This window comes from Thermobia domestica, chromosome 13, assembly GCF_964235325.1.
Source record: "Thermobia domestica chromosome 13, izTheDome1.hap1.1, whole genome shotgun sequence".
Lineage (NCBI taxonomy): Eukaryota > Metazoa > Arthropoda > Insecta > Zygentoma > Lepismatidae > Thermobia > Thermobia domestica.
Genome location: NC_137466.1, coordinates 198,618,283 through 198,630,519, shown reverse-complemented (window position 1 = coordinate 198,630,519; position 12,237 = coordinate 198,618,283). Strand labels below are relative to the sequence as shown.

The 12,237-nt window shown below is 32.9% G+C and overlaps 1 protein-coding gene across 4 annotated transcripts in view; it reads left to right on the top strand.

Annotated features, from left to right (window-relative positions):
* Positions 1-10,537, top strand: part of LOC145668933 (methylenetetrahydrofolate reductase (NADPH)) — a 49,492-nt gene extending 38,955 nt beyond the window's left edge. For 3 of the 4 annotated variants that reach the window (XM_081737216.1, XM_081737215.1, XM_081737217.1), the window contains 3 exons: positions 1,022-1,195; positions 5,766-5,888; positions 8,479-10,537. In XM_081737216.1, coding sequence (XP_081593342.1) covers positions 1,022-1,195; positions 5,766-5,888; positions 8,479-8,793 — 612 coding nt within the window. In that variant the 3' untranslated portion in view covers positions 8,794-10,537. The remainder of the gene's footprint in view (positions 1-1,021; positions 1,196-5,765; positions 5,889-8,478) is intronic. The other variant, XM_081737214.1, reaches the window with a different exon arrangement.
* The last annotated feature ends 1,700 nt before the right edge of the window (positions 10,538-12,237 follow it).

Sequence of the window (12,237 nt, the reverse complement as noted above, 5' to 3'; positions counted from 1 at the left end):
GGAAGATCTTTGGGACGTAAAATTCGAAAATACGACACAATACAAATTAAGTGGTATATGAAACCAGAAGAAATAGGGGCGTAGAATGTTTTTGTAATTGTGATCGTTCCCTCAATTACGCAAAGAGTTTGCAAGTGTCACATACAGTTTAATTTAGGGAACTGTGTGTCTTAGTAATCCGCAGGTTCAATCTTACAGAAACCAAAAGCCGTCACTGGATCTCATAATGAGTAATCCAGTCCAGTTAGATTGATGTTACTGTATTAATTTCCCTCACATCGTGCCTTATATTATTAACTTTCCATTTCGCAGCTTGCCCAAAGATCTTTCTTCTAGAGGCTATTGCTATGCATCCTGCGCCTATTTCTCATATGAGGTATGTGCCCCGTCCATTTTGAACATCTAGATCGAATTACTCTTATTATATTTTGGTGACGAGTACATCCTATAAGAGTTCCGCACTGTGTGATCATATTATTTTTCCGTTTCATCGTGTTTTGCTCCGAATATTTTCTTCAAGGCTTTCAGTTTTGAATTCCCCGTCGAAATAATTAATTTAACATCAAGTTATATAAACTGATGCGAGGTGACCAGGTATCCAATGAAACAGACAAATGTGATAGTGGATCAAGATCACAGCACTGATCAAATTATAAATTAGAAACAAGGATCCTCTAGGTACAAAGATAGGTCTAATATGTTTAGAATCTTACTTTGTTATGCATCCCAAAACATATTAAATTTTTTGTTCCGATACGTAGAATATTATCGAAGAAGAGATAAGCTAGATGTCTGGCATTATGCAACAGCAAGTCAGAACCTGTAAATTCGATAATGTTTCACTTGTTGAGCAAAATAATGAATGTAGTATTTACATTTAAAGTTGTGGAAACATATTAGTTATTTTTAATTTATTTATTTTTATTTTTATGTTATTTCATTGTATATTTTAATATTACAAAGTCTTATCTGCGAAGCAGCTATCACTATTAATTGTTCTTCGTTCACTTACTTTCCTCAGCCAAATGCTAATGGTGTGTCCAGTACAGATCCAGTTCTTGGTTGGGGTTCCCCTGGAGGTTATGTATATCAAAAGGCCTACCTAGAATTTTTTACATGCAAAGAAAATGTAGATGCTTTAAGAATGGTCTTGCCCAAGTTTCCGTCTGTGAATTACCACATCATAAACAGCTCAGTAAGTAATATGTACAGCTTTTGCAAGGTTTTTGTTTAGCATTTAAAAATTTCTCCTAAAACTGTTAGAAATAATATTTACTTTAAAATAAATGATTAAGTATCTGTATTTTATTTGTTTGCTATGTTACACTCTATTAGCAGTACTGGAGGTATTGACAATAGTTTAAGATGGAATTTGAGCCACATGAGTCTCAACCGGGAATTGAATCCGAAACAAAAAATCCTTACCAATAGATGATTTTGAGATGAAACTTCTATAAATTATGGGAAATCAACTACAGGGTCATTCCATATGAAAGCACCAAATTTGAAGCTGAAATGTGGCTTTCCTCAAAATTTGTACATGTGTTACGATACTCAAAAATAACGCATCTGTAAAATTTTACAGCTCTACTTCAAAGGGGATTCCAGTATGAACCATTCGAAATTTGGGGATTTTGTGCAAAAAACACCTAAGTCCGCCCTCGACTTAAAGTACTGAAACCGCTAGATCTCCGGAGATATTGAAGCTATTTGAAAATGGTTTTCACTAAAACAATCTTGGAATTTGTGGCATTTAAGACATTGTAGCAATGAACTTCCCAAGTGCGGTTAAGCATATGAATTTCACCATCAAAGAGAAAAAAGAAGAAAAAATAGTCAAAATTTGGCAATTATTTTTTAAGAAAAGCCCACCTATCATCAACATCAAATTTTCAAAATAAGTAGGTTAGATGTTCCTCTTTAACATTTAAAAATTAGGAGGGTGTTTTTTGGTATATTCAAGAAAAAGAAATTATGACACTGTAAGTTGAGGGCGGATTTAGGCACTTTTTGCACAAAACCCCCAAATTTCCAATGGCTGTTTCCAGTTTTCCATGCTGAAAATGTTTATAATTGTCAAGACTGAGATGATTTAATACAGTGGAGTCTCGTTAATTCGAACTTGGATAATTCGAAATATTGGATAATTCGAACAGAAGTCCATTCCCCTTGAAAACTGTATTGAAAACAATAGTAAAAAATCGTGGATAAATCGAACTTTTGAACCTATGTTTTGGATAATTCGAACTAAATACAGTTGAAAATTTTTAATGTTTGACAGATGTAAACAGAGAAAGACAGTTTTAACGTGTTTACAGTTATCCAGATGCAGGCATAGGGAAGAGTAATACAAAAGATAAATAGAAAATCTATGTAGTGATAAAGATGAAGGTGAGTTGGGGAAGAAGTAAAGATAGAGAACGTGTGCCAATCTCATCTTGTTTCAGAATTGGTTGAAAATTTAAGATGCATTATTGATAAAGTCAACCAAATGTTATTAATATCGTATTCCACGCAATACATGAAATTCAAGATTTATTGACCGTACAAAAACAATCAAATTTAAGCAAATGAGGTTTAAGACTTCCTAAAAGTGAGAACAGAATATTCAAATTGTTATTGGTGTTTAATTGTTTGGGCTATTCAATGTATGTTGTAGTGTTGTACGTAAATATATTTTCTATTATATACGTAGTTTGAATTATGTGGAGTCAATGTCGTTTGTTAGTTTGCGGTATTCGATCACGCAAATAATAAGATGCTTTAAAGGTAAAGTCTACACCATATGAATATGTTTTTGATGCACAGTACTTTGGTTTGTTTGTTGTTATATATGTGAAAATGCATGTTGTTGGATAATTCGAATTTTGGATAATTCGAAGTTTTTTCGTGTCCCCTTGGACTTCGAATTAAAAAGAGTCCACTGTAAATGAATTGTGCCAGAAATTTGAAACTTCAAGTACCATTGCTGAAAGGACTCAGATTCTGTCATTAGTTCCAAAATCATGGTCTATAATATGAAAACTGTTAAAACATTTCAAACAACCGAGTATCTCGTTCGTAAAGCCCAGATGATCAGAAAGGAGCATGGTATTTTAACCAAACCTGGTTCTAAAAAAGGATATAGTATTCCTGCAAACAACTTTAATTTAGTCACAGAATTTTACAACAGTGACGAAGTGCCCTGAAATGTTGGATTCAGTGTCAGTGAATTTCACCATCAAAGTGAAAAAAAAAAAGAAGAAAAAATAATGTCAAAATTGGGCATTTTTTAAATAAAAAGACCCACTTAACATCAACCTCAAAGTTTTTAAATAAGTAGCTCTGGTATTCCTGTTTATCATATTTATATATATATATATATATATATATATATATATATATAAAATAGGAGGATGTTTTTGGGTATGTTGAAGGAAAAAATCGTCAGGTCTCATTATTTAATTTTCTAGAAATACGACTTGCATGGCTAAGTATGTTCCTTTACAGTGGTTGATGATACTTATGAAAAACAAAAGTGGAAACTCTTACCTTAAATGTAATTTATAAAGTTATTTTAAGACAATATGTGCCTATTACGCAGCGTATATAGTGCTGTTTGATTTAACGAAAGAAACACTGAACAATAATGAACTATCGTCATACAATACACAAATAACATTTACATCTTTGATTTTAAGCAATTTAAAATATTAAGTCTAAGGTCTCTTATCACCAATTTCAGAGAAGCTCTTCTCAATAGCTTGAATTTCTTCCTCAGAAATGCTGTAATTTGTGCCAGTACCAGTTGAAATACTGGGTATTTCAATGTTAATGATGCAGTTTCCATGATCAGGTGTTTTGGGTTAGAAAAACATTTTCTTGTGTCCATGGGGATGGAGGAGATTCACATTAGTCACGAATGTTCCTGTGAATTCTCAACTATTTTTCCAATCCACCATTTCTTTTCATAAATGCACGCAATAAAATTCTCCATGAAAGGTTAATATAGGGGACACTGTAGCCTAGTGGTTACAGCATTGGATTCATGTCCACGTGGTCCCGGGTTCGATTCCCGGCCGGTGCTTCCCCAATTTTAGGTGTCCACCCAGGGTCGTGAGGCAAACTGGGAAGGCGTCGTGAATAAAAGACGTGACGGCCACTAGGTCCAGAAAGCGCTGACCACGCATCGTCGCTAGGTTGGACGTAGTTCCACCAATCGCTAACAGATGGCGCTCAGGCCCACAAATCGGGCTGTTACGCCAAGTAGTAGTAGTAATAGAAAGGTTAATATCTTTCGATTCTGCTCCAGTATTTAGAGTGAATGTTCTCTTTAAAGAAGATATACGACTGACTGATGTGTTTATAATGATGATTTTCACTCGTCCCTTGCAACGTGATGACTTTTCCAGTCTCTTTTGAAGCATTGGACGAACGTTTTCAGCGTCTTCTGTCACACATAAGATTACACAAAAGAGTTTGACATTGGTTATAGTTTGATAAAATTCGAAGAAATCGGCAACAGTAACAATCCGGTTATCCACTGGCTTCTGTGAACTAGCATGTCTCGCTAGACATTTTAGCATCCTACGTATGCCATCGCAAACACTTTTGTCGTGCCTTGTGGGGAAAATGTGAGTCCAAAATTACTCATGGAGGCATAAGTTGACAAAGTTTTCTTTATAGCTTTCATGTCGGGCTGCTGATCCATCTCTAAAGTAGATAACTTGTTTAATCTCAGGAAGGGTATCGTTAACGTACTTCAAAAGAATAACTTGGAAAGCATAAAATGTAACTGTATGTAACTGATGCTCCTTTCTGATCATGAGGGCTTTACGTACAAGATACTCGGTTGTTTGAAATATTTCAACAGTTTTCATATTAGTCCATAAATTTGGAACTAATGACAGAATCTGAGTCCTTTCAGCAATGGTACTTGAAGTTTCAAATTTCCGGCACAATTCATTTATTAATTCACTTGAGTCTTGACAATTATAAACATTTTCAGCGTGGAAAACTCGAAAGTCATTGGAAATGTAGGGGTTTTGTGCAAAAAGTGCCTAAATCTGCCCTCAACTTACATTGTGTTATAATTTGTTTTTCTTGAACATACCAACAATCACCCTCCTAATTTTAATATGTTAAAAAGGAACATCTGAGCTACTTATTTTGGAAATTTGAGGTTGATGTTACGTAGGCCATTTTCAGAAAGAATTGCCAAATTTTGACATTATTTTTTCTTCTTTTTTCTCTTTGATGGTGAAATTCATATACTTAACCGCACTTGGGAAGTTCATTACTACAATGCTTTAAATGCTACAAATTCTAAGATTGTTTTAGTAAAAACCATTTTGAAATAGCTTCAATATCTCCGGAGATCTAGCGGTTTCAGTACTTTAAGTCGAGGGCGGACTTAGGTGTTTCTTGCACAAAATTGCCAAATTCTGAATAGCTCCTACACAAGTCCTCTTTGAGCTAGAGCTGTAAAATTTTGCAAGTGTGTTATGTTTGGGCACCACAACATTTGTACAAAATTTGAAGAAAAGCTAAAACATATGAGCCACCTTTTCATATGGAATGGCCCTACATAAAAATAGTTAATCACAAGGAATTAATTAGTCAAGATGTTCTTTGTTAACTTTTGAAATCTTGAAATATAATCTTTATTAATTTTGTAAGAAATGTAAAATTTCTTTCCTTTTGAATTTTTTTGTGTTGTAAGGAGTGTAAAGTTGCTTTCCTTATTTAAATCAGCTTTTGTTTTATTTATTTTTTTCTATTTGTAGGGGAAACGTAACTACACAAACAGCCATAAACATGCTTCAAATGCAGTGACTTGGGGCGTATTTCCAGGCCGTGAAATAATCCAGCCAACCGTTGTGGACCCAGTTAGTTTTAAAGTTTGGAAGGTAAGCATTTACACTTATTTTAGTTGTTTCAAGTCATTTTCTGAACCAACCGAGCTCAGGCTTAGAACAGAAGTTGTAAAAGTGACAATCCTGTAAATAGCTGAATTAATGTTTAATTTTTATTTTAGTTGAGTTGTATTCATCTGGAATTTATTTTGGCTAAATGTATGTATTGGAGCGAAGCTTCTCTTTACTCTGTTTACGCGTTCGGTTATGTGGCTGCTACACTGAGATGCCTGAAACATTCTTAAATTTGACATTGTGTTCGTGAGTGCGCGCTGAGTGTTGTAAGGGATCATATGTCCCGGTCGGACATACCATTTAGGAATAATCGCCGAAAAACGGGATGCCCATAGACTTAACATTGGAAAAGCATTTGGCGCGCGAATTTTCATTGTAAACAACGGAAAATAAAATTTTCAGCATTAAAGATAGGGTGAAACCTTTTTCCTTTTGTTCTGCGAACACAATTTTTCAAATCGAAGCACCTCTTTTAATCGCCTTAGGTATTCGTTTGACTGGATACTCCTCCGAAATGCCTGAGGACTAAATTTGACATTGTGATTCGAGAGCGCGCGTTGAGTGTCGTTAGAGGTCGCATGTTCCGATTGGGCATACCATTGAGGAATAATAATCGGAAAACGAGAGTAATCAATCAAGATCAATCGCTTCGCTCCAAATTTGAAATTATTGTATACCTAGTTAGTATTACCATTTTTTTTGCTGGTGGTACGCAGCAGTACTCAGATTTCGCAATCTTTCTTCAGTAGATTTTTTTTTGTGATTTCTCTAGTCTTGCTTTTGTCATACAGGTCTGAAGAAAGCTACTGGAAAGTATCTGCTTGAAAGATATGGTATCGGTTTGACATATGCTAAGATTTTAGATTTCAAGTTTGGCCAGAAAATCCTGGACTGACATTTGGTGAAGACAAAATTAGAAATAATCTGCTTAAATGGAATATAATTATTTTGCTGTTTTTTTAGATCTTTAAGAAAATAAGGTCCCAGACATACTATACCCTTTAAATCACACTTTGGGCTTAATTATAGTATCTTCCAGTGAGTGTGAAAGGGGGTTCTTTCACATGAATTCTACAGTAACTTATAGGGCTACGTCATCTCTGCTGGTACGGACAACGTATAAATTGTTGTTCATGAGGGAAAGAGGAGCGCCACTCACACAATTTAACCTTTGCAAATATGTAGACTCACGGCTGCTTCTAGGTCGTCAAAGCGAAAAGCGATCTAGAGAAGGCGAGGGTATATCGCAGGATGTGTTAAAGGTTTGGAAGTTGCTGTAATGACAGATTCATGCTGAGTAACAGCACGTTTTACTCGAAAATAAAATAAAATAAAATAAAATAGAATATTGAGTATTATATAACTAGATGAAAATTTTAATATGAAATAAGGTTATGTATTGAAAAAAGTAAATAAGTATCTGTAGTTTTAGTTATTGTTAAGTATCAAGGGTTAATAAATGACTAAAGAATTTAAAAATAAATTCACAAAATTAAGTTTCTATGAATGGAATTTTCTTTAGAAGAAATAAAATTCATAAGCAACAAATAGTTCGTGTATAATGGTAAAAAGATGAAGGTACGCCTTCCATTCGGGCAGGTTAATATCATGAACGGGCGGTATGAAAGTAAGACTTACTTTCATACGTCCGTGGCATCGGTATTAAGAGGACGTGATTGGTTCAGCACAACCCTCCCTCCTCCCAAGTACCCATCTGATAGGCTGGAGAAACCCTTAAATTGCAGTTAGACGAGAAGGCTGAAGAAACTCCTAGGCTGCAGTTAGACGAGAGTACGATGGAAGAGTCGTGCCATCCGGCTTTACCAACATTTCTACTTCGGCTCTATAGATTGCATGTAAATAAATAATAAACAAAGAACAAGATATTCAAATAAGGAAGAAACAAAGAAAAAAACTCTTACCTACAACCACCATAAAAATTAATTTCACAACGTTTAATGTGACTGATAAGTTTCACTGCTACACTGATTTCGTATTGCATATTATGGGGATTTGTCATTGTATGAATCCTGAACATTAAAAGTAAAATATAACTATTAGTAATTTGTGCGATATTTTTCACTCTTCTTATTTTGTATGGTAAAATTGTGTCGAAGTCAAATCTTGTCCACCGTTTTCTTTGATGAGAATTTTACATAAATTGGTCCACCTGGCCACACAATTCTTTTGATAGCTAAGTGTTGTACTAATTTATGGGGTTATAAATTAAATATTGTCTTGGAATGATGAGTTGAGCATATCTTAAAACTAGGGAAGAGATTTTTAATGTAATGCACATCCAGTAGTGTCGGTTAGCATGTTAAGAATTACAAAATAATTAAATTTAGTATGGATAATTTCTATCCCAAATTCTTATAATTTGTCTACTCACTAAAATATCTCATTTGTTGACGTTCTAAATTTATAAATGTAGCTAATGAGTTTCATATTCATTAAGTGTAATCTTTTTTTACAACTCGAAAAAAAAATAAATAAATAAAAGAATGAACAATAACACTTATTACCAAACAAAACTTGAAAAATTTTCTTGTATTTTGACATTTTCCAGGACGAAGCTTTCGCATTATGGCATGAACAATGGGGTAAACTATACCCAGAGGGATCAGAATCACGTGAAATAATTGAACGTATAGCGTCAAGCTATTATCTTGTGAACTTAGTGGACAACGATTTCCCCAAGGACACGTGCTTATGGAGTTTATTGGACGCCATGTTTGAACAGAGAGAGATGAACGAGAAACAGAAATGTATCGTGGTGCCCAATGGTGTTGACACGTCACTCAAAGCCAATGGTATTGCAGACCAAGAGGAGCTTTCCTCTGAAGAAACTCAGGAAGAGAGTAGTTGTTCTAAAGTTGACTGATAGTACGAATAGATACCATGCTGTGATTTTACTATTATTGTCATTAGTTTAATTTATTGTTCTTAGATTGGTATATACGTGACTTCATTGTTAAGGAATTGTGATAATATTTAACGGAAGATTTCCTTTTATAGAGATAAATCGTGAAAAATAGTGTTGTAATTCAGAGCAAATAGACTTCTAAAAACATAAAGTTCTTATTTCACACTACCCTCTGTAGATCAGCCTTATTAGGAGAGTAATTGTAGCATGTGTATTAATCCACAGCATACAGCTGCTGCTACGTAGGAGAAAGGTTAAGCAGAATGAATGTTACCTGTAACTAAAAATACAGGGTGGCCTAAAAGAAAGTATACAGTGGCGCCTAAATTTTAATCACAATTTTCAGTTGAGCAAATGTTACAAAATTGCAACTGACGATCAGGACCGTCCTCTAAAAGGCCATGTAATAGTTTTGGACGATACTTCAAGTTCAATCTATGCATTAAACGTTGTAACGATGCTTTAGATATGAAAAGCTACGGCACGCTCGCCGCGTTGACTTTGTTTGGACTGTTGACAAATATCAGTGCAACATTCACTTCAGTATCTTTTGTCATTGCGCTCTTGACGGGGTACAGATTGTAGTGCATTAACCATTGAAACCGTTCTGTAAAATTTGTCCCTGATGCGATAAATTGTTAAGCGTGTTGGAGTGTTGAATTTGTTTCTTCATAATATGAACAGGCTCAGGATTTTCACTTCTCCAATAGATTTGAAGTATTCACTTTCTTTGCTCTTCATTCAAGTTACCAGCCATGATTCAAGGAATCAAGATATTTGAAAAGAAAAGCAGAAAAGATGTTACAAACAACTGCGATTGTATACTTACTTCTAGGTTACCTTGTATTGTGTCCTGAATAAATGTATACAATATATGAGACATAAAATGTTGTTCACTGTTGAGTCATACACACTCAGCATCAGGTAATGAACGAATCGCTCGGTTGATGGCGATGATGATAAACTCTCTTGTTCCAAATAATACAAATTTCACTTATTTCGTAATTTTTATTCTGGTAACTTCAAGCTGAATTAAAATCTAAAGGCATTTTCTCATTGTCTTTCATTTAATTCTATCTTTGTACATCATATATAATACTTCCAAGCTAGGGTACAAAATTTGTAAAATAATCATAGATTGAAATTATTTTTGAACTTGACGTACAAACTATGTTCGCATTAAATACTATATACATTGTTATTATTATGTCCATTCCTGATAAGAAAATATTTTTCTAAAATTATATTTTTAAAAAAATGTAGAATTAAATAGTATTTATGTAGTTTGCGATTGAACCCCTGTCTAAAATCGTTCAGAGGTAAGTTATGAACAGCTAATCAAGTTTTTTGTTTTTTTTTTTTCGTTTATAGTGTGTACTATGATTGTGTAAGTTTGATGCCTAAATTGCGGCTTCATCGAGAAAAATGTCTTGACGCGAATGTTTTATTTATATTCTTTAATATTTTATTATCGTGTGTCTTACTTTGCACAAATAAATTAATGTCCAATAACTTTGAAGGTGCCAATGTATACAGTATGTAAGCAGAGCTATTGCTTATATACTATTTGATCTGGTCTGTGACATGTTATTCTTTTCAATTAAGTCAGTGTGAGTCTGAATACAATATGTATTTTTTTTATCATAAAAGTACTGTAAGTTTGTCATTAAGTTGAAGTGTTTTTTTTTTTTTTTTTTTTTTTTTTTTTTTTTTTTTTAATTTTAATTTTTAGGTTTTCAGTTTTCTCAAAGTCAAGTAAAATCACCCTTCCTTCCAGTGTTCGTCGAATGCAGATTGATATATACATTTTGTATTACTATATATACGTCTTTTGCTATATTTTGTTTCATATATAAATTCTTTCTGTGTTTATTATCACTGTAATTGTAGTTAAATTTGTTTGGTTAATGTTCATATTTTGCAAAGGATTTCCACCTAATGGAGTAGAAACCTTCTCTGTGTGTGATTGAATTATAATAGTATTGTCAGTCATAGTTTCCTAGTCAAACAAGTCATAGTTTTTTTTTTTTTTTTCAAAACTAAAGTTTAAGATCAAAAAAGTAAGAAAAATATATAATTTCAAAACATTTAAAAGAAGTACAACAAAAAAGAAATAATTTAGGTAACAGGTTTTCGTAGTATATTATTATTTATACCATATTCAGATTTATCTGTAATTAAAAACTAGAATATTATGCATTGAGATTATACTTTCCGTACGATCATTTTGAGTATTAAGTTTTTTCCCATCCGTTTCTGGCAGGTGAAAAGTATCACATTTGTTGGTTCCTTCCATGCTTAAATGTTATGGTAATAGTTTAAATGATCTTTTCCTATGTAATTATTATCCTCAGTTTTACGTGATAATTTTGTGCAAGTTTGTTAAGCGTTTCAGCGTTAGAATTGTCAAAAATTGTACAATGTATGATTATTGATAAAATTGCAAACCAACTTCAAAAATATTTTTGAAATATTGAATTTTGTCAAAGGTGTTCTCAGACACGTGTTCAATCGATTCATACGTCAGTCTTATTAAACATACATTAATATTCTTTTCTTTGGAGTTGAAGAGATTCATTTAAATCTGAATTTTCCTATTAATTTATCCTGCTTGTGTAAAACTTCTAATTTTAGTGTAATATTTAATAAACGTAATAATTTTATTGTTGATTGGTGTAATAGGTCACTGAAAATAAATATCTCAACCAGCATTTTTTTCTAGATCTGATTTTTCTTTTTTATGGTCATTATTTATTATCTGAGAGGTTTTAGAATAGTAAAGTAACTGAAATAATTATTTATGTGTATCATTCATAATTAAAATATCTTTTTTTTTATAAATAACTTAATTACTTCTCTGGAAAAATAGACAATATTCTTTTGAAATTTATTCTTGTTTTTAAAATCATTATCTTTTAATGCGTAAAAATGTACACGTTTTGTTAGTAAATATTAGTATACCATGTACTAATCCACCCATGAATGTGAAAGTACTGAACTCAAATGCTGACTCAATTTTTGAGAAAATTATATAGAACTTCATAAGTAATCAGAAATCATTCCATTGATAAATATCTAATTTTTGGCCCATGAAGACTAAGTTCAAAAACAGTTAAAAAAAAAATAAATAAATAAATAAATCTGAAGCCGTAAAATTGCCAGTGAAAGGAGAGGAAAGGAAAAGGACAAAGTATGTAAAAACGATCGCCTGATACCAAATCATCACTTAGGCTACACGCCATATTGGATTGCATTATTTAATTCCATTTTTCTGATTTGTTTATAGAAACGATCACCTAATCAGACTGTTTTAATTACTTTTGTGTCTGCAATCCTCAATAAAATCATGTAAGATCGTATACTATTTCATTTTACATGTACGTTATCTTCCTTCCTTTATTC